This window comes from Dendropsophus ebraccatus, chromosome 11, assembly GCF_027789765.1.
Source record: "Dendropsophus ebraccatus isolate aDenEbr1 chromosome 11, aDenEbr1.pat, whole genome shotgun sequence".
Lineage (NCBI taxonomy): Eukaryota > Metazoa > Chordata > Amphibia > Anura > Hylidae > Dendropsophus > Dendropsophus ebraccatus.
Genome location: NC_091464.1, coordinates 22,522,784 through 22,546,269, shown reverse-complemented (window position 1 = coordinate 22,546,269; position 23,486 = coordinate 22,522,784). Strand labels below are relative to the sequence as shown.

At 41.1% G+C, this 23,486-nt stretch overlaps 1 protein-coding gene across 1 annotated transcript in view; it reads right to left on the bottom strand.

Annotated features, from left to right (window-relative positions):
- Positions 1-715: 715 nt before the first annotated feature.
- Positions 716-23,486, bottom strand: part of LRIG2 (leucine rich repeats and immunoglobulin like domains 2) — a 62,740-nt gene continuing 39,969 nt past the window's right edge. Inside the window, exons 9-19 of the mRNA XM_069944709.1 lie at positions 18,917-18,997; positions 17,320-17,391; positions 16,604-16,672; positions 16,106-16,269; positions 13,247-13,567; positions 10,236-10,517; positions 9,030-9,479; positions 6,272-6,421; positions 5,580-5,729; positions 4,710-4,958; positions 716-2,546 (exon numbers count right to left, since the gene is read on the bottom strand). Of these exons, the coding sequence (XP_069800810.1) occupies positions 2,311-2,546; positions 4,710-4,958; positions 5,580-5,729; positions 6,272-6,421; positions 9,030-9,479; positions 10,236-10,517; positions 13,247-13,567; positions 16,106-16,269; positions 16,604-16,672; positions 17,320-17,391; positions 18,917-18,997 (2,224 nt within the window). The 3' untranslated portion in view covers positions 716-2,310. The remainder of the gene's footprint in view (positions 2,547-4,709; positions 4,959-5,579; positions 5,730-6,271; positions 6,422-9,029; positions 9,480-10,235; positions 10,518-13,246; positions 13,568-16,105; positions 16,270-16,603; positions 16,673-17,319; positions 17,392-18,916; positions 18,998-23,486) is intronic.

The following is a 23,486-nucleotide window of genomic DNA, read 5'->3' as shown; positions in this document are numbered from 1 at the left end:
AAATCTTTGTTGAGTAATTCTAGTGGTTCATTCGCTTTGAATTTTATTTTTAGCATTTCCTTCCTAAAAGAAAACCAAATCTAGATATGAAAAAAACAAACACTCAATCATTCTATGGGGCTTGTGAACATTGTCAATCTGCTTTGTTTTTTTTCTCAACGTTTAGTGTTCCTTTGAGAATATAAAATATATATATATATATATATATATATATATATATATATATATATATATATATATATATATCAGATTGAATTACGTTGGACATGTAGTATATGTAGCCTGAGAGTTACGGTCCCCATACACGTTTAATAACCGATGACCGCCAGTGATCTGCCCGGGCCGCCCTCCCCATACACAGGAACATTTGGGCAAGGCCGAGCATTCCTGTGTTCTCTATAGGAGGGGTAAGGTTAATCTCTCCTGAAATAAAGGGGTCAACCTTGACTTTCCATCATGCCCGACCCAATCTGTTGAAAGTCGTTCAGGACAGACCCACACACCTTAAATTGATGGCCAAATCCGGGTATGCATGACCAAAGTCTAAAGTGTATGGGGACCTTTACTATTGGTGATGCACTCATAAAAGACTTTGTTACATCCACACAGATCCATAACGTCAAAAGGAAGGAACTAGTCATTCCTATTGGGCTATTCACATATCTGTAATTTTATGGACCCGTGAAAAGCCCATAATCAGTGCCACAGTGCCCTAGTACTTACTGTAATTGTGGCACGACTATGGGAGAGTCTGTAATCTGAGGACATTACGCAAGTATCATCTGTAAAATACGGATCCGAATTTCTGATGTCACAGGTGTAGCTACTCCTGGCAGCCAATTTGACAAACTACTTTCCACTCTTATGGATCTGCTAAAAATCTGTATTATGGATTAGTTATGGATTTTTTATTTTACGGAATGGATCTGCTAAAAATCTGTTTTATGGATGCATAAGATTTTTTTTTTTTTTTTTTTTACAGACTGGACAAAAATGTAGGCGATTAAGGACATAAAATATGGTGCTAAAAAATTCCGGGAGGTATAACATTAGCATTACTATGGCACCTATTTTTTTTTATGGTTCAAAAAAAAAAAAAAATTCAATAAAAAGTGCATAAACAAAAGAAAACCTGTCCCAAGAGTTTATCTTTTCATTACCTATCAAACAGCATTTCCACAGTGCTATTAGAGGGAACAACAGATAAAGAAATACAAATATTGTTTTAGTTGGAATGTGGAATCCGAATAATCTGCTTGCACAATATATTACAGACTTTTGCATATATGCGTCTATAAAGAATTGCAATGTAGTAAACGGTAAAAATAAAAATGCCCCATTACATTTATAACCAATAAGAAAATCGCAAAAATGACAAATACGCTAGGATCGTAGTGACAAATCTAAGAAGACGGCTAGACAGAATGGTATGAGTTGGCATTGCAGACGTTATAGTTCAGCTGGATACATTAACAAAATACATTCCTTTATAAAGAAATTATTTCTATTTTACCTCATTTTGGAATGCATACTTTCCTTGCAATGGCACATAACTAGAGAATGTACGCTATGCTTGGGCAGCTGCATAGAGAGATCGGAGTATGTAGGTTGTAGTAAAGGTGGCATAGTATAAGTGTACATCTTCTCCCTGCTAATGGTAATTATTTCCTGACTGGTCATTCTTTTTTAGGCAGCTACAGACTTCTCCACGTGTAGGTGCTGGATGCAACTATCCCATCATTCGACTGATATAATTAAAGCAATAGGAAAACAGCGGCTATGAAGTTTCCTTAATGGCCTAGCACAATGCCTGACCTCTTACACATTCACCCACAGGTACTATTATACCAATGCTTGGGCTTGGAATGGCTCTCCTTACTTTCTGCCTCAACATTCACAGACATAACTTTCTAAGGCCGCTATAACAATCACAGTACAAATAGACATCGGATCTGTGCCGCATGTATATGCCGATTCCGCAGTAACGGTGCATGCTGGCATCTATGCGTAGTCACAAAACTTTTGCGAACTTGATAAATGGAGCCACCTGCAAAAGTAACATCAGAATATGGAAAAATGCTCTTTAGTTTACTCAAATGTTCGAATGCCACACAACCATCCTGTAGAAGTGCTTAAATAAAGGACCGGTCCAAGCTACATAGTGTTGGCCCATCTGCAGTCTGATGCAGAGGATTTTTGCATTGGTCCATATGATGCGTTTGAAAACAAACCCATTATAGCACTTTTTGGCCATTGATACAATTCTGAGGTAGTCAATGCAAAGTCGTCTGACTCGTAGATTCCTTTGGTTTAAGTCGTCTCCTTGTAATCGCCAATATTTAGAGTCCTGCCCAAGTCGTAGTCCTGGTCGCATGACCTTGTGCAAGGTCTGGAAAGGGGGCACTCTTCGGCCATAACTGAAGAAGCCACTTCATTTCGGAGTATGCTTTTCTCATGGACTGGTATAGGATGGTGACAGAAGGGAGGATGACCTGCTGGAAGGTTGTCATCTTTCTTTACACTCCAAGATGGACAGGGGAATGACTCTAAAGGTGCAAACAACTAGTAAGTGATCAGGTATTATAAAACAATACACAACTGTACAGATAGCAGCCAGTACTTAACTTATTTAAAGGCACTTTTTTTTATTAATAAAAAAATCTTCTTTTCTAATAAAAGTTTGAATCACCCCCCTTATCTCATTTTATAAATAAATTAAAAAAAAAACAAAAAAAAAAAAACATACACATCTGTTATCATTGTGTACGTAATTGCCCAAACTATTAAACTATCACATTCCTGATCTCCCACTGTAAACTGTGTGAGCGCAAAAAAAAAATTGCAAAGCGCAATATTGCTGATATTTGGTTGCATTAAATCCAGAAAAATTGCAATAAAAAGCTATAAAAAAAGTCACAGATACACAATCAAGGTACCGATAGAAAGAACAGATCATGGATCAAAAATGACACCTTACACAGCCCCATATAGACCAAAGGATAAAAGTGTTATAAGGTTGGTAATAGAACAATTTTAAGGAGCATTTAGTTTGTGGTTTTAATTTTTTAAAAGCTGCCAAATAAAGTTGTACAAGTTGCCTATTACTGTAATTGTACCGACTTGAGGAACAAAGATAACAAGTCAGTAAACACAAACCCCACCAAATAAATAAAGTGTTTTATTTTCAATTTCACCATGACAAATTTTTCCCAGTTTAGTCGCATATTTTATGAAAAAAATCAAGCATGTCGTTGGAAAGTACAATTAGAGGCGCAAAAAAATAAGGGCTCATGTGGGTCTGTAGGTGAAAAAATGCAAGCGCTATGGCCTTTTAAACACGAGAAGGAAAAAACGAAAACGCAAAAGCGAAAATTGGCTCGCTCCTTAAGGGATTAAAACATATCAGTAAAACTCTAAAGGCAAAAAAAATATATAAATAAATAAGGTTCCATCCAGTCAATTGTTTTTTGTTCTTTTTTTTTTTTTTTTTTTTAAACATAACAGGAAATGGGTGCATACCCAAACCACCAAATAATTTATTTCAGATTAATTTCATGAAAACACCTACAATATCCAGGACCAAGTATTATCTCACAACATAAGGTCCCTGAATACCCACTAACATCAATCAGTTCACCTACAATAGTATTCAGTACCATGAATGCAATAAATGATATCTAGCCAATTTATACAAAATTAACAAATCTTTATTGAATTTATCACAAGACAAAACAAAGATTAAAAACAAGACCTGGGAGGTGGGAGACCTTATTGTTGGGACATGTTATGTGTTATTTAAAAGTGCAAGTGCAAATGATCATGTAAACACTATGTAATACTAGTACAGCATGGTTGCATAAAACATATATAGTTCAGGGAGTCAAAGGAAGTGGGAAGCGGGTAGCGAAACGATGGAGTGTGAGGTGGGAGGCCTGAGGTACTGGGACTTACATACTATATTGGTAATTTTGTTCATGTGCATCTGGTGTTTACTATTGTCAGCGTATTGCAGCATATTTATCTTGGCACTAGCACTTTATATACGTTTTATGCAACAATGCTGTAATAGTATAAGGCTTGGAGCAAGAGTGGCGGAATTCCCCGCCGCGGAATGCTGCCAGCCTCCCTGTGATAATGACAGTCTATGGGAAGCTCACACGCCTCCTCTCCCCACACCGAAGAATACGGCCACTTTTGCTCCGTGTGCACGGAGCCTTACATAGTGCTTACATGATCATTTGCACTTGCACTTTTAAAAAAAACACATACCATGTCCCGATAATATGGTCTACCACCCCCAAGGTCTTGTTTTTAATCTTTGTTTTGTCTTGTGATAAATTCAATAAAAGAATTTGTAATTTTATATAAATTGGCTAGATATTCATTTATTGCATTCATGGTACTGAATACTATTGTAGGTGTACTGATTTTATAAAAAAAAAGTCTTAAACAATATATAACACCACCTGAACATACCACGAAGACAAGGAGATATTATTTTACCTAAGAAACTAGAGGGGAGCTCATTATAATTTCCTTCATGAATAATGGTCCCTTAGAGACCTGGAGCAATTAAGGATACACAGCTGTAGCCGTGATATCAGTATAAAATACAATATAGCAAGAATGTGGAAAAATTGCTTCTGCCCAGAAAATAATAAAATAATGATGTTTACAAGCCCAAATGTGACTAGTGTTGAGTTGCTTACCACAGCTGGGTTTTGCACAGTCTTTCCTGTCGTAGCTGGTGAGGAATGCAGACATGTCAGCGGCTGATGTGGTCAGGTCATGCGAATGATGTGGAAATGTATCCTTTGGAATGGGGGCTATAAGATTAGACAATGTGTGATCCATTGGGTCCTCCTCTGTAATGTATGTATATGGACAGAACTCCCTGGTCCTTGAGTAGATGTTGGCATTGTCGTAACAATCAGAACAGATCATAAGCTGACCAGCACCTGAGAATTCAAGGAACTCACAGTATTAAAATAAATATATTATATATATATATACACACACACACACACACATACACATATATACACACATATACATACATACACACACACAATATATGTTTGTGTGTGTGTGTGTATATACACACACATATATATATATATATATATATATATATATATATATTATATATACATATACACACACAAAGATATATATTTATAAAAACATTTAATGTAAAGTACAAGTATCTGAATGACTGCACACATAATACACAAGGAATAGAGCACACAGTCAAGTATACTTTGTATATTAGTAGTATAGTATATTTTGTGCAATGAGATAAAAGGTTTGGATATTATTATTATTATTATTAATAATAATTATCTGCTCCTGTGTCATTGCTTCCACTTGTATGTGAATTCAGGATTTACTGTATTAGGCAATGATGTTCTGTATAATGATGTTGCTTAACGATATGGATCATATGCCTTGGCATCAGAAGGTAAACGCAAGAATTTTTATAGGCAACTATCCATCCATTTTTAACAACGGACAAGGTCAGCTACACATACAGAACTCAGAAGCTATAGTATTGGATTTTTTTTTTTTTTTTTTTTTACCTGTAACAGGAAGGCTGTCTCTTCTCTCAACTGGATGTAAGCCATTCGCGCGAACATATAATTGCTGTATTCTACCATTCTGTAGGCTAGATGCATACTGCGAATTCAGGATTTCTGCATCTGCCTCACTACCGGTATCCACATACAGTCCTTAGGGAATAAAATATCATATTAGTGCAAGTTAAAACAAATAGCAATAATGGCTTCTTATTAAGTTGGAATGGTATTCCAGTTTTATCATAATGAAAATGTGCATATCCATGTCTAATGGCAGAGATACTTGAGCTGTGAGCAAGTACCAGGAGGAAACGGCACTGCAACTACACCTGCCCATTGGTTGCATCTTGCACCGCAGCTTCTTCTCAATAATATGAATAAGACAGTGCTGTGGAGTATCTTCCATTTATACACATATATAGCAGCAGAGGTATAACAGGAGGGACAGATGTCCCTGTGTAAAATGTGAAGAACTGAGAAGTTTGCAGCCTCAGGGGCCATTCAAACAATTGCTTTTTTTTCTGCTCAAGTCTTCATCTGCTTCACTGCATAAAGGTAACAGCAGATTCCCAAGTAGAATCAAATGCATTTCACTGGAAATATGTTTTACGCATATTTAACTTGACAAACCAAAACAAACCTATTTAGTTTTATTATGTGAAAATAATGCAGTTTTCTGGATACCATGTACTCACCATCTGTTCCCTTATGGACACAGCCACTGGCAGGAGGCATAAGCTGCTGATGGCTGCCAGCCTCAGAGTTACTATATCCTTCCGGTGGCTCAGACAGGGTTCCCTGGGAAGACAGGTAGCTGGGGATATCAGCAGGGAGATTCAAGTCCTCTGTAGAGAAGAAATAAGACGATTAAACAGGATGTATAAAAGATTAAAGGAGAAAGCCGTTGAAAATTTTTATAAAAGTATTGTATTGCCCCCTCAAAAGTTAAACAAATCTCCACTATACACTTATTACGGGAAATGTTTATAAAGGGCTTTTTTTCCTTGCACTGACTACTGCATCAAGGCTTCACTTCCTGGATAACATGGTGATGTCACTTCCTGGATAACATGGTGAGGTCACTTCCTGGATAACATGGTGAGGTCACTTCCTGGATAAAATGGTGATGTCACGACCAGACTCCGAGAGCTGTGCTGGAGAGGATGATGGCAGAGGGGACACAGGACACCGGAGGGACACTGAGCAACCCTCTGCCATCATCCTATCAGCAAGTCGGTGCCAAGCAGTCAGCACAATGGACCAATAGTGCCAAGTATGTAAAAAAAGAGAAAACTGCAGCACTCCAGATACACTCAAAAGAATATGCTTGAAAAAGCAGCTGAGCAGCTGATGACGCGGCAGAGGGGGGCCGGCATGAGGGACAGCTGGAGCGGTTCGGCCGTCCGGCCTCCCGAAGATGTCGTCATTGTCCCAAGATGGCGGTCGGGATCAACAGTAATGTGGTGAGTATAATGCACCACACTTCCGGGGTGGGGGGAACATGGGGAAGGGGGGCCATTCACTTACATAACACACATTACAAAGTTGTGTAACTTTGTAATGTGTGTTATTTTGTGAATAAACGTTTAGCTCCGCACTACCCCTTAAAATTAGACTATAGGATTTAATGGAACCCTATACATTAAATTGAGTATTACCTACAACTTCCTTAGTTATGTGCAGTTACCAAGATCTGGTCTTTGGTCTAGAATCTGTAACTATGTATAAGGAATCCAGCAGGTTTTTTGATCCCTGGATCCAAGACAAATATGGCCTTGCCAGATCTGCTAGGATTCTGCTTTTATTTTTTTATATTAAACCAGCAGACTATGGTATTGTGCCAATAATGGACAAAGGACGAGGAGCCTAAGCATCCGAGTGCTTGATATATTGGCATACTTCTATTCAGTTTTGCGTGTCATATTGGTTCTGGCCCAGCATACGGATCAGCTCTGAGAAGCCAGCTCAGGTCATAACCAGTATGTTTACGTACCGGGACCTAGAATTTGTTGAAGTGCAAACACAAATTTCGAGAATTTTACAGGACATCTCTATAAACTTTACTCAAGTGGTTACTATAATTACTTTGTTTTTTTTTATACATGAAGCTCTGAATGCCTGTTTATGGATGGAATAATTCAGTATCCTCTTTTTTCAGCAAACAATAAAATGCATGTAATCATTCCCATCCTACGACCCAGAAAAGAGACCTCCGGGGGAATCCCCTGTGCATGTTTGCAGCTATGAACTGAACATATTAGGCTGAGAAGCTCCCGCTAGAGTTCTGCACAAAGCAGATGAAAGGGCAGAACTTAAAAAATCTGTGAGAATCTGGAATCTGCTCTTCAAGATAATAATGTTTTTTCTGAGTATTCCCAAGTCTTGTTTGGTGCTGTGCTTTCGGGTTAGCTGTACAATTCAATTCATCACCATCAGCTTTTCAGTGTACATAATTTATAGGGTTAAAGCAGCCTGAGACATGAAGGTCAAAGAAAGGCCAAACTTCTACTGTCATTTGCCAATTTCTTCTTTTTCTTTATAACAAGGACAGATCTACACCTTGAAGCGCTGCACTATAGCTGTTCTATTTGTGGTATAAAATAAAAATGTTATTTCCACCTATATGGGCACAAGATGTGCTGCGTGAAGCACTTTTGCGCCGCTCATTGAAAGCTTTGGTGCTGAACCGCACTAAAAACTATGGATATGTAATTTCTTTTCAGCAAATTTCCCCACCTCCACTATAGTCAATGGGACACTCACTGTTTTGGTTGTGGAAAATCAGCACGTTTTTGCATACAAAACAGCATGTATTTTAGCTGTGTGACCATCCTCTTAAAAGGAGAAGTCCAAAGAAGAAATTTATTAAAATATTGTATTGCCCCCGAAAAGTTATACAAATCACCAATATACACTTATTACGGGAAATGCTTATAAAGTGCTTTTTCCCTGCACTTACTACTGCATCAAGGCTTCACTTCCTGCATAACATGGTGATGTCACTTCCTGGATAACATGGTGATGGCACGACCAGACTCCCAGAGCTGTGCGGGCTGTGGCAGCTGGAGAGGATGATGGCAGGGGTACACTAAGGGACACAGGGCACTGAAGGGACACTGAGCATCCCTCTGCCGCCATCCTCTCCAGCAGCCACAGCCCGCACAGCTCTGGAAGTCGGGTGGTGACATCACCATGTTATCCAGGAAGTGAAGCCTTGATGCAGTAGTAAGTGCAGGGAAAAAAGCACTTTATAAGCATTTCCTGTAATAAGTGTATATTGGTGATTTGTATAACTTTTGGGAGGCAATACAATACTTTAATAAAAATTTTCGCCAGACTTCTCCTTTAAAAGTAGAAGTCTGGCGAAAATATTTATTAAAGTATTGGATTGCACACCAAAAGCTATATACACTTATTACGGGAAATGCTAACGGGATAGCAGTGACCACTTACCTGTATTGGTGATACTATAATCCTCACTTTTTCTTCTCATATGGTATATCACTATTACCCAGACCAATGAAGTTCCCACTACGCAGCAGACAACCACAATGATCACGATCCCAACAGTAGTCCACCCATCTTCTTCATAGCCAATGATGGTTTGTGATGAGTCGCAGTTAGGTGAAGACAAGACATATAAATTGATGTGACCCCGCTCAGTTCCCAGGGTATTGGACATACTGCATGTGTATTTCCCAGCATCCTCTGGGCCCGCATCAACAATAATGAGAAGCTGATTTGCAGCGGCAAAGAAGTGGCGTTCGGTTACCATCAGCGGCCCGTCATCTTTGGTCCAGTTCAGGCGAGGAGCTGGGCTTCCTCCTGCTATACACTGCAATACCGCAGTCTCCCCACGAGCAACTGTTCTGTCTTCCAATGGTCTTATAAAGGAGGGAGTTTCTGAAAGACAGAATACATATTTATAACCAGAACAATGGCAGCTTTTAGGGGGGGCATATAGAATGAAGAAAAACAGGATAAATTATACAACAGAAGCCATATGTTTAAAGTAGTAGTAAATAATTTATATACTTGGGAAAATATGTTGTATTATGGCATACTACAACAAATACAGAGCGACTGACATATAAATGTGTATATCAAACAATCCCAGTGTGTATAACAGTGATTATACAATGACTGACAGCTCTGTTCTTAGGCCTGTTCTTTTGCTGCACACACTCAATCAAAAAGTATATAATATAGTAATATATACATAAACCAAGTGCCCCAGAGTGCTGAGTGTTATGTGGCTGAGCTTGTAATGTACAAATGTATTGTTCTCTGTACCCGGCAGGCAGAAAATGGGTCACAAGCGGTAACACAAACAAACCCTTGCTGCCACCTACTGACTCCCTAAACTACTACTGCTTTTGGACATTACAGGAAGTTTCCAGAAAAAGGGAGGGGCAATGCAAATTAGGTTTATATTTAAATCCATGTGACAGAAAGTGAGCAGAGTATGAGGACAGCAAGAGGGGAGAGAACTGCTAGAGGTGAGACAAGAAAGACGTCAGCTGCATCCCTAACATTACAACTCTAGTCTGCCTGACAGTGTTCATCAGAACAGCAGTTTTTAAAATCCTTGCTTAGCATCAATAACCATGCACAACCTGTTTTGTCAATCTGTACAAACAAGTAAAGATTTAGTTTTACCTAATACTGTAAGCGTAACATTGGTAGAAATGCTTCCTGCAGCATTTTGTGCTGTGCAGCTATAAAGCCCCATGTCCTCGATTTTGACATTGACGATGAACAGGACCTCATCTTCTGGCATAACATGCATGCGGCGCTCTCGGGCTGCAGGGAAATCCGTACCGCCATCTTTCTGCCATGCGATTTGTGGAGGGGGGTGGCCGTCCGCTGCACATTCTAAACGCGCCATGGCACCAGTGCGGATTGTCAAGTCCATTGGCGTTTTAAGAAAGGATGGCATTTCTGTCAAAAGGAACAGGATATAATAATAAGAATAGGTTATTGTTAGTAATACGTTCCAACCAAAGTCTCCGACTAAATTCTGGTGTTGAGCCCTTCCAGGAAGTGTGAGTTATGATGAGCAAAAACCCTCATAATGGAACACAATATGTATATTACAGGATTATTTGCCTTTTTTTGGAACAGTATACTATCCCAACAGAGGCCAAAAGGACACCAGTGGTGCCAGCTTATCCTTCAGAGAACAAAAAGTTTACCCAATGAAAATCCATCACACCCAATCCCTATTTTGAGAGGCCTCTATACACCTTAGGCTTCGTTCCCACTGAGTAAAACTAGCGGAATTGTCCGCCGCGGAATGCCTTTAGCCTCCCTCTCATAATGGGAGTCTATGGGAGGCGCGTGCTCCTGCTTTGTCTGAGCTGAAGAATGAACTTGTTCCGCTAGTTTTGCTCAGTGGGAACGAAGCATTATACTATCAGCAGAACCCACTAATAGCAACTTTATATCAAAGTGTATGGGGGTCTTTAGAGATGGCAGCATTCTATAATTGGAGGGACATACACATACAGCTGCCTAGGGAGGGGTCTCAGAGACGCTAGGAAGGATCTACGGAGAGAGTGTGGTCCTCTTAAAGGAGAGATAAAAGCTAGAGACGAGCGAATCTCGAGCATGCTCGAGTCGATCCGAACTTTCGGCATTTGATTAGCGGTGGCTGCTGAATTTGGATAAGGCTATGTGGAAAACATGGATATAGTCATTGGCTGTATCCATGTTTTCCAGACAACCTTAGAGCTTTATCCAAGTTCAGAAGCCCCAGCTAATCAAATACCGAACGTTCGGGTCGACTAGAACCCGAACCCGGTTCGCTCATCTCTAATAAAAGCAAGTCCAGATATTTAAACCTACTAATATGGGTGAAAAGCTAAGGATTCAATATGCAAATTACCCAGTGTAAGGCACTGGGAGCGTTCAGTGGGCCCCTCTAAGACCACCGGTCTGTCCACTTGCCTGCGTATGTAGCTATAGCTTTGTATGTGAATACAGTTCTCAGATCCCACAAATGCAAAGTAACACTGCTGTCGCATGGATGTTACTGTACATCTGAAAACAGGAACCATTTACGTTATCAGCGTGGGTGTCACCTGAATATGTATTAGAAGAAGTGGCTACGTAGACGTGCGAGAGGACCGTTCGACCAACTAGCTAATTTTTCTATTGCTTTATTTAAAGTGACACTGTCCCCCCCTTTTTGCATTCTGACTTCTCTACACAGATGTAAAGGGTAAATTTAGCAGTTTTCATAACTTAATTTACATCATACGTCATGGTGCTTGTTCAAGTAAAAAGTGATCTTTTATCATTTGCAGATTGTGCTAAGTGGGCGTGGCTTCATGGCAACCACACCACTTAGCCCCATTAAGTGTTCCACTGTAGGCCCCACCCCTCTGTGACATAACTGACACATAGGCCCTACCTCCGCACCAACCATTGGAACAGACTGGCCTAAAGGAAACACTCTAGGTCAGCCCATACCAAAGGGCGTCGAGGGGCGGGGCATATATGCCAAGGACGTCACGGAGGGGTGGGGTCCACAATGAAGCTGTGGGCAGGGCTAAGTGGTGTGGTTGCTGTGAAGCCCCTCCCACTTAGCACATTCTTCAGATGATAAAAGATCACTTTTTACTTGAAGCAGCAGCATGAGGTATGATATAAAATAAGGTATGAAAACTGCTAAATTTACCCTTTACACCTGTGTAGAGAAGTCAGAAAGCAAAAAGGGGCGTAACAGTGTCACTTTAACTATTGCTCAGATTCATCAAACTGTGTAAAACAGAAACCGGTTTTAACTGACCGGAAGAACCAATCGCTGCGTTTATTTTACCAGAGCTGAAAGCGGAGCTGCAATCAGGTGCTAAGTGCAGTTTACACCAGTCTATTTTACACGCTTTGATAAATCTGGACCTATATCTCCAAAACAACTCAAGGAATCTAGGCAAGAAAGGATATCAGCGTCATTACCCCAACAGCCCCATAGCAGCAGGTCTGTATGTGAAAACCTGCGGGGGAGGAGGGAGATTAGCCGTGTGAAAGACGGTATTCAGAGGTCAGTGCTGACTTCAGGAGGAGATAGCCGGTGATGTAGCTGCAAATTAACTCTGTTTCCTGTTTTGGTGTCTCATCTCTTCACTTCTCCCCTCTCCATAAGAGAACCATGAAGAAAACTGCTTTTTTCATGATAAAAATGCATTTTTCGGCTAATAAACCCAATGATTTCTGCAAATAAAATTTAAACGGCAGTGACACTTTAAAGAAAATGAACACTAGCTATAATGCACAGTAGATAGAATACTGTTAACAACACAATCTGCTCTGGATAAGTGGGGGCTGGTAGTCTTTTGGAGGGTCTCACTAATATTTAGGGTTGAGAATCAGGACCTTTACTTTTCTTATGTCATCTAATAAAGGCATCTGTCATTGCAAAATAGCTGGAGTGAAGAACCCAATCTCTTTACCAAAGTACTTGGTTATTGAACGGACCGTTTATCTGCAGATCCTGGACACGGTCTATGTATAACAATATCTGGTGTTCTGTAAAGAATTAGCAGCCTAAGGGCACAACATTACAGCATGCTCAATGTGTAGTGTTCCTTGCAATACACATGCAGCTTGCTCATAATATTTCACAAATAAAACTTTAAATATTCTAATTGTGCTAACCCATTGCTTACCATTAACTGTGAGTTTAGCTTTAGTGGAATAATTGGAGCCAAAGTAGTTGGTGATAACACATTGGTACCTTCCTTCATCTGTAAAATTCACATTAAAGAGATGCAGAACGGTTGTGTACTCCACCAGCTCAGCCCCGTGTTTCTGATACCTGGCAAAGGTTTCCACCTTTGCATCATACAAGATTTCACTGTCCTTCCTCCATGCTGTGGACATGGGAGTGTCACTGCTGCTGGCTGCCGCACATGTCAGGGTCACGTTCATGCCTTTCAGGGCCACTGTTGTTTCTGGGTGAACTCGGATTTGGGGCTTTGGAAAATTATCTAAAGAGGAAAAAGGAAAAGTAATTACTTTAATCCAAATAAACAGACACTGTCGTAATTTATTTATTTATTTTTTTTGCAGTAATCAATAGTCCAGGCGATTTTAAGAAACTTTGTTATTGGGTTTATTAGCAAATATGCCATTATCTGCATTCAAAAAGACTTTCTCCATGTCCCCCCTACTCTCTCTTATTCACTGCTCATTATCAGGAAATATCGACTCTTACATCAGTCGAGTCCTGTCTAATCTATGGAGGGGGGAGGAGGGAGATTAGTCACCAGCGGAGAGCAGAGAGCAAAGGATTACACAGCAGGACCTGTGTGAAAGCCAGTATTCAGAGGTCAGAAAAAGTCAGTGCTTACTTCACAGGAGAGAGGCTGGTGATGTAGCTGTAAATTATCTTTGTTGTTCTGTTTTAGTGCATCATCTCCCTCCACCACTCACCTCTCCATAAGAGAACCAAGAAGACAGTGGGGAGCGCTTCAAACTGCTTTTTCATGATAAAAATGCATTTTTCGGCTAATAAACCCAGTTACAAAGTTTCTTAAAATCGCCTGTACTATTATTGATTTCTGCAAAAAAAAACTGTTCCAAGGGGGCATTCACATGTATATGTAGTATATACGGAGTTAGGAACTTCTGGCAACATCATTAACAAAACTGTTTAAATCTTCGGGCCACTGTACTGATAAAGCCGCACAAATAGTTAAACAGTGTCAAAGCATGATGCAGTGAGTTCCTAATTCCTGTCCACAGCACATCGTCCGTGCGAGGAACGACCAACCATTTTATTATTTTATATGGTGCAGCAATGGTTATTATGAAATACTGAATAATGTGAAAACTCGTGTTAGCTTTGTGTATACCAGATTTACTATCCATCCTTCTATTGTAGTTGTCAAAGGCTGCAATAGTTCAGTGTCCTATCCGTAGTCTTTTCTAGCAGACAGATTTCCATTTAAATATGTAAAATGTAATTTACACTGGGGGCGTTCATCAGCGCCTCCATGCACCGTTCTTTCTGCCTGCCAGTCTATTCAGCGCAACCCAGTTCTGCATTACTTCATAATGCAGTGGCGTTTGCCCCCCAGGCTGAATCCCGCGATTGCACAGTAACATTGCTGGTGTGGTGCCAGACCAATGTTACCATGCTAGCTGAGATCTTTGGCACAACAGATCTGGAAGGCAAGAACTCTATAAGACCATACTAACAGGACTGTAAGACCCTTGTGTGAGTTTCTCTGTGTTGCCAGGAGAAGCCTTACTAGGAGCTGGCCAGACCTGAATAAGTTCTGCAATCTGAGAATCCCTGCACCGAGGGGAACAGACCAGAAGGTACCCGGAAGGAAGGGGGACTAGCCCGATCGATATGCAGGTCCTTTATCTGCTTCCACAGCAGACCTCTACTCCCATCTCCGTAGGGACAGGAAAAATACTGAGGTGGATTGGGGGAGGTGTTTTAACCTCTCTGCTTCCTGTCCCTCCAGCTGTGGTGCCGTCATGATGGGTGGTGCTGTGGAAAGGGGTATTCCGGTTAGGCTGAATCTCCTCCCCCTCTTGAAGACTAAGAATACATTCCATACTTATTATCTTTTCAGTCTTGTTATAGTCTTCCCCCAGTTCTGAGCCTGCTGCTTTCTGCTAAAGATGCAGAAAACTGTGTGTAAGCTGTGAGAGGAGGCGTTTCATGAAAACAATTTCCCTGGCCATCCGTCTCTGCACTCTTTAATGCTGAAAGGGTTAATCACAGTGAGCTCAGATTTACTCTCCTGGCATTACAGAGAGACTGCAAGGGAGGCTATTTACATGAGCCGTTTTAGAAGGAAAGCTGGAGGAGGGATTTAGAGCGGAGATGGCGTCAACAGCTCACATACAGTTTATTGAGCCTTCAGCAACAGCTCAGAACTGGGGGAAGAAGACTGAAAATAACAAATATGGACAAATTCTTAGTCTACTGTGGGGGTATGTATTTTACATAACTGTGATACTCCTTTAATGCAGGGCACCATGGTCATACAATACTTTCAGTGGCTTGTATCTACATTTACTTTTTCAAGCTTGTTGGGTAGCTAAATCCAAATCAGAACAAGCAAAGATTTTTCCAAAAGATTAAAATGTTGCTTTGCAACTTACTGACATTGTCTTTCTATGCACCAAGCAACAATGATACATTTATTATCTCAGATTATATATCCACACATATACTAGCTGGAAAACATATCTAAAAGCCTATGTAAGTTACTGTCCGTTACAGCAATGTGCCAATATTCCAATGACCAGGGTTTGCTCAATTTTTATACTACTACTAATCTGGTATCCAACAACAAACTACACAGCTTTCAAGCAGAACACTGGAAAATGTCTAAAGTTATGTAACCTTCAGCCAAATACTAAAATAGAGAAAAAATAGAGCATATGCTTATAAAGTTAACAAGGAATAAAATACAGGCACGGCATTCATTCCTTTCCTAAATCTTTAGCTGTAGAGCAGTGGCAATTCTAAACTTCCAGTAATAAAAGTTAAAACAGATACAAACCACAGATAAAAGCTCCAGAATCCACGCTGAGCAGAGAACGGCCGGACAGCCAATCAGGATGGGCGCAGCTCACGTTTACTGAATGCTGCAAACCGCTGTCAATTAGCCACTGCGGAAACCACTTCAGCTGACAGTCACAAAGCAAATTGCTGGTGTTAAGGATTCTGTAGAAGATTCACACAGTAGGTGATAAGACAGGAACAGATCGGCAGATTATATCATCACGTGTACAAGACTAATAGCAACAACATATAAGGTTAGAGGTAAACTAAAGCTTGGGGTGACGTGTGCGGAAAAACTTGACAGGACAGATAATTCACTGACGCCAGGATACTAAATGCAGGCTCTGGTTCTCACCAAAGTAGTTACTGGGGGGATAACAATAATGTTCTGTCTAATATTGGTTTGAGAAGATTTAGCATTGTGCTGCATGCAAATGATATGTATAAAAAAAAAAAAAAAAAAAGCTTATCAAGCAATATGACTTATAATACTTACAACTCTTGGAGTTTAATATGAGCAAAGGCTTCGTCTTGCAAAGACATAACCCCATTATTACTCAAGTCACTGTGAAGGGAAACGAACAAATGTCAAATAGAAAATCCATATCTGTGTATATTAAGTGAAGCCCATGTCATTACTTATGCATCATCGGAAAGGAACGGCATGCAAAAAGACTAGCATCAATTCACAAGTCAATGAAAAGGTGACCTCTGCTACAAAGCTAGAGACCCTAATACACATGAGGCCGAACTCTGAACTCGCCATTTTCAGTGGGATTGACTGACCATTTATTTTGCTTGGAGGACTCCGGGCTTTCCCTGCTAAAAGAATTAAACTGCAAGGACATCGGTGTCCGTGCAGCCCTTGGTAAACGATTATCATTTCTTTTATGCAAACACCAAGAGACCTCAACCTTCGGCTGTCCAGGTATGATGGGAACTGTAGTGACCATAGATACAAACATGAGACTATGATGCTGACCTAGGTGGGGAGATAGGGCCCAAAGCAAAGCCCCCCTAGGCGCCACTGTTCACCGATGAATTTAAGCGATTTTACAGAAAAAAGATGAGACATTTTAGAAAGGTATATATCGATTGTGCTGTATCTAAACTTATGCATAGCGCTGAGAACTGCACATAGGATTTTTTTTTTTTTTTTGGGGGGGGGGGGGGGGGGGGGGGTGGTTGGGGTTTGCTACTGCAAATACTTACAGGTGCTGCAGCACATCCAAGCCAGTAAAAGCCTTTTTTGTAATGGACTTAATCTTGTTTCCCTGCAAAACACTGCATGAGTGGGGAGAAAAAGCAAAAATTAGTTTCTCTTCTAAAAGTAAATTTCTATAAAGCATTGGCCAAAGGAACTATCAAACTAGTGAAGCCCACATTAAATATGCCAATTTATGTTTTAGAATGAAACAGCATTGGGAGGAGTAAATTCTTCAAGTGTACAGGCGATTTTAAGAAACTTTTTAATTGGGGGGGGGGGGGGGGAGGAGAGAGAGAGACACACACACTAACCTAGGAAAAGTCTTTTTGAATGCAGATAAAGGCATATTTGCCTAATAAACCCAATTACAAAGTTTCTTAAAATCGGACTTCTTAAAAACGACAGTGACACTTTAACAAGAAACTAGTCTGCAAGCGATAGGTAAAAACAAGACCCAACTGAAAGCACCATCTTTATCCACCATCTTAGTAATCCGGGGACATTGTATCATTTCCATATCAATTATTATGGAAGGAAACAGGACCCAATAGGAGATGGAAAAAATAAAAACTGTCTCTCAACAAAAATTTACCAAACTCTCAAATTGACCACTGGTATTTTGTATTTGTATTGTGCTTAGCCACACCTACTCTCACCTTGTTGCACCCTTTAGGCAAACAAGTCTGTGCCAGGTGGGAACTTAAAAAAATAAATAAAAGATTTCTGTGCAGAACTTGTAATTTGGCCAAAAAAAATAATAATTGGGATTATTTTTGAGTATTCTCATGGCATATCGATGCTAAATCTGGCCCATAGTATTATAATAGGAAGCAGGGAACTGTACTGCTCAAATTGGTTAAAGGCAACCTAACTGTGAGGCATGAAAATGCTGTACAAGACCTAGAACAGCCTAAAACTATAAGAAAATGGGAAGTGAAACCATCAGAGTTCAAAAGTTACACTGCAGCAGGCGATTTTAAGAAACTTTTTAATTGGGTTAATTAGGCAAATATGCCATTATCTGCATTCAAAAAGACTTTCCCCAGGTCCCCCCCCCCTCCTCTCTCTCATTCACTGCTCATTATCAGGAAATCTCAACTCTTTTACATCAGTTGGGCCCTGTGTAATCTATGGAGAGGAGAGGTGGGAGATTAGTCGGCAGCAGAGAGCTTAGAACAAAGGATTACACAGCGGGACTTGTGTGAAAGCTGGTATTCAGAGGTCAAAGAGGTCAGTACTGACTTCAGAGGAGATAGCCTAGTGATGTAGCTGTAAATTAACTCTGTTGTCCTGTTTTGGTGCCTCATCCCCCCCCCCTTCCCCATAGACAACAATGAAGACAAGGGGGAGAGCTTCAAACTGCTTTTTCATGATAAAAATGCATTTTTCGGCTAATAAACCCTATTACAAAGTTTCTTAAAATCGCCTGTACTATTTATTTCTGCAAAAAAAATCTACATTTTTTATTAAAAGACAGTGACACTTTAAAGCAGACTGGAATCAAAAGCAACCTAAACTGCAGCTAAAAGGAAAAAAACAAACTGAATGCTGGTGGCATCTTGCTGGGGCAGTAGTGGTCCTCAGGGGGTATTCGCCACTTACAGGGTATGTAGCTTGGAAAGTCCAGCAAATGCTTCTGTGGAATCTTCAATAGCCCAGGAGATTTCATTGTTTCGCAGGTCCCTATATTTAACAGAGGTAAACAAATATAAATACTATCTTTACTTCAGTTAATTGCAGCTCATTTTTAAGCATAGAAACCAAAAGTAATTAAGGTTCTGTTCACTTCTATTTCATAGGCGCTATGGCGAATTAGTGGCAGATCTATTTGGCCAATATGTCCCAATTACTTTAACGAAGGCTGAAAACATAAAAAATGCAGGTTTTTAATGTTCCATTTACTAATCAGGATTAATCAAAAATTTATGTGGTTTTTTGAGATCCAGTACAGGAAAAAATGGATGTCGCCTTTTAGAGTAGTTCCATTTGGAAGCCCACTTTGAAACCTACAGGCTTCTTGTTAGACACAAATTTAGCATGGATTTTTTTCCAGTGTGTAGACTAGAGGGGCCTTTAAAAGGGTACTACAACGAAAATCTTCTTCCTTTAAATCAATTGGTTTCAGAAAGTTATAAAGACTTATAATTTACTTCTTTTCAAAAATCCCAAATCTTCCAGTAGTTATCAGCTGCTTTATGTCCTGTAGGAAGTGGTGTTTTCTTTCCAGTCTGACAAAGTGCTCTGTGTTGCCACCTCTGTCCATGTCAGGAACTGTCCAGAGCAGGAGAGGTTTCTATGGGGATTTGCATGTCAGCAGAGAGCACTGTGTCAGACTGGAAAGAATTAACTACTTCCTGCAGGACATACAGCAGCTGATAAGTACTGAAAGACAGGAAATTTTTAAGCACTAATTTAAAACTCAATCCAACTTTCTGTAACCAGTTGATTTAATAGAAAAAAAAAAGATTACTTCAAATGTTGGAGAGATATAACTAAAAGTTAACTTTAAAGTTTCTATATGAAAGGGATATAATTGAACCAGGATTTATTACTTATTTAATGAAACTGTATTTTTCTAGTATTTTGGTCTGGTTAAGTAAATGAATGTGTGGAAGACAAACCCCAGTGCCTTGTGTAAGCGTCCCCTGGTTCATGCTTGGTTAGGCATCAGTGACTGGAGCTCTGTTACTCAGTGGTCCTCCTGCTTGTGAACATCTGATGACCCTGAACTGCATAGTCTGCCTGTCATTTGTCGTTCCGCCCTTCCTGAGCCATAGAAAAAGCTCCTAATTAATGTATTCTTCTTCCCTTTCATGAGGCTCGAACTCTCCCTGATTGCTTTTAATTATTGCATTACAGAGGTTGCACAAAGGTTAAAAGAATATGACGGCATTCAGACATCTTTCTCAGCTAAAGTGGAAGGGGAAAAGAGGCGGCGGGGTAAAACTCTAGATGAATTAGGAAACAAGGATTATTTTCTGAGCAGTTACTAAAGGTTGTGGACAAATATTGGTGAATATCAAAGCCTAACCTATTTACAGTGACTCTGTACCCGCAATCTGTCCCCCCCAAACCACTTGTACCTTCTGATAGCTGCTTTTAATCCAAGATCTGTCCTGGGGTCCGCTCGGCAGGTGATGCAGTTATTGTCCTAAAAAACAACTGTTAAAACTTGCAGCCCTGTAACAAATTGTTGTGGCCTAGAGTGTCTATGCCCTAGGATTGCACCACCCCTCCGTCCCTCCCCACCAGTAGGAATGCCCCGGGCAGGATTTCTTCTATTCATCACTTGTCTGAACACTGCACATGGGCCTTAAAATCCAGCACATGTGCAGTGTTTAGACCAGTGATGAATAGGAGGAATCTTGCCTGGGACATTCCTATTGATGAAGAGGGCGGGAGGAGGGATGCAGAGGCGGTGCAAGCCTAGGGCATAGACACTCTAGGCCACGCCAATTTGACACAGGGCTGCAAGTTGTTTTTTAGGACAATAACTGCATCACCTGCCGAATGGACCCCAGGATAGATCTTATATTAGAATCAGCCATCCGAAGGTACACGCTGTTTGAAGGGGGCAGATTGTGGACACAGAGTCGCTTTAAACTGCCCACAAATGGCACAGTCACAAGATGCCAGCATACGCAGCAGTACTAGGCTGCATAATGAAACTAAAGACAGTTTTATAGTAAGCATGTTTTTGCATATTTTTGTTCAGGCAATTTTTACAAATAAAAATATTAGGGGGTGTTCAGATCATACTAGCGTGTATGCTAAGAAAAGCTCCCAGCATATTCATAAGGCTCTACAAGAGACCAAACAAGCGCTCTTTTGGGCCTTGGCCAGCATACAAAACTATATCACAAGAAACACAGTACAGATAGCATAGCCACATAACAGTATTAAAAAAACAATCTGAATACTCCCTTTAAAAACACCTGTAAAACCTGAGCCAGAAACTGCACTGAAAAAAACAGATTGCAACAGTAGTAAAAACCAGGAAGAACTCCCCTGCTGGTCTTTCTTGCCAACCTTTCATATGTTATATAAAGACCAAAATGAACAGTAATCACAGATCCAGTGTTGGGTCAATCATTTCCGCACACTGTGCCCTGTATTACAACTTTAGTGATATACACACACAAAAAGTAGGTCTAAAACAGCTACTTAGAGACCAAACACAAGTACTGAAAAGCAATGAAGTCTCTTCAATGGGTGAAGAGCTGCCGTAATGGCCTCCTGTTCAGGATGCAGACACTTTGCTGGTGCTCATTAATGGCGGGACTGTCACCTTCACAGTAGTCACGCTTAAAGGGGTTGTCCGGCGCTAAAAAATTATTCACAGAATAACACACATTACAAAGTTATACAACTTTGTAATGTGTGTTATGTCTGTGAATGGCCCCCTTCCCCGTGTCCCACCACCCCCACCCGTGTACCCGGAAGTGGCGTCATCAGCCGCGATTGGCTGAGCACAGTTATGCTCAGCCAATCGCGTTGTATAACTTTGTAATGTGTGTTATTCTGTGAATAATTTTTTAGCGCCGGACAACCCCTTTAATAAGAGACGACATTCTGCCTTTTATAAATACAGACCGCCAAATGCATACTATGACACAAAAGACAGCTACTCATGAATACAGGTTATGGGATACCATTTTTTATGCATAAGGTAATATGGATATCTATGAAATGACAGCGCTTAAGAACTTGGTTAAAAATTCCTTCCTGGCCATTGGCTGACATTATACCCAACAGCTTTTCACACAGTTTTACTTCCCAGTCATAGAGCTACATGCAATGCTTTACTTTTATTCTATTATTTTAGGGCAATGCTCTTGGAGACTAATCTAACCTGCTGATAGCCTTGTATTGTGCCTGGGTTGATGAGGAGGAAGGTATGTTTCTTACCTTTATCCTCAGCACAGGTCCAACGCTGTTAGTCGGGGTAAACTAAACTCCGTGGCACAATTATGGAGCACTGCCGCGTCATCTGGCCTGCCCCCTCGATTATTATTAGAAGAGATGGGCAGGATGATGAGGCAGTGCTCCTAAGGGTGCTCCAGAGTAGTGATGCACCAAAATATCAATACTAATATCGATATTCCGGGCAAAAAAACAGTTCGGTACCAGGATTTCCTGGTATCGATACTTTATGTTAAGATGTGCAATAGCGCAGCTTAATACAGAGTATAGTGCAGAGAACACGGCCGGCGGCTATCTGAACGCCGGCCGTGTTCTCTGTGTGCTCCCCACACCCCGCGCGGCTCACCAACTCCTTCTCCATGCTGCCCGGTCCCGGTGTCATCTCTCTCTCCCCCGCGCTGCTCACCAACTTCTGCTCCATCTCCATGCTGCCCGGTCAAGCAGGTCAGTGAGCCAGCGTGCCACAGCACATGTGTCACGGCCGGGGGTTGACCCCACACTACCCACTGGCCGACCCCTGTTCTGCAACCAGCGGGGTCCGTCCGGGTATGGCATGCCGTTGTCACTATGGAGCGGTATTCATACTGGGCTGGTCTCCTTTGTGACTCCCGGCCCTCGCACACAGGCCGCAGCCTCCTCACTACGGGACAATCTCTAAAGCAATCGGCTACTGTGTACGGAGCGGCTCGGATGCTGCTGACACTTCACAGCGGCATCTACACAGTTACACCGGCTATTTAACTGTGTAGATACCGCTGTGTCAGCAGCATCCGAGCAGCTCCGTACGCAGCAGCCGATGGCTTTAGAGATTGTCCCGTAGTGAGGAGGCTGCGGCCTGTGTGCGGGGGCCGGGAGTCACAACGGAGCGGGGAGGGAGTGACGCCGGGACCGGGCAGCATGGAGCAGGAGGTGAGGAGGCTGCGGCCTGTGTGCGGGGGCCGGGAGTCACAGTGGAGCGGGGAGGGAGGGGGGATTGATGCCGGGACCGGGAAGCATGGAGCAGGAGGTGAAGGTTCTGCTCCACTACAACTATTACTATCCCCAATGTACTATACTAGTGCTGGGTCAGCACTAGTATAGTATGTTGGGGACAGTAGTTGTATGACTAACACATAACACTAGTATAGCATGTTGGGGGTAGTAGTTGTATAGCTGCGTGTCAGCCATACAACTACTATCCCCAATATACTATACTAATGTTATGTGTCAGCCATACAACTACAACCCCCAATATACTATACTTGTTTTA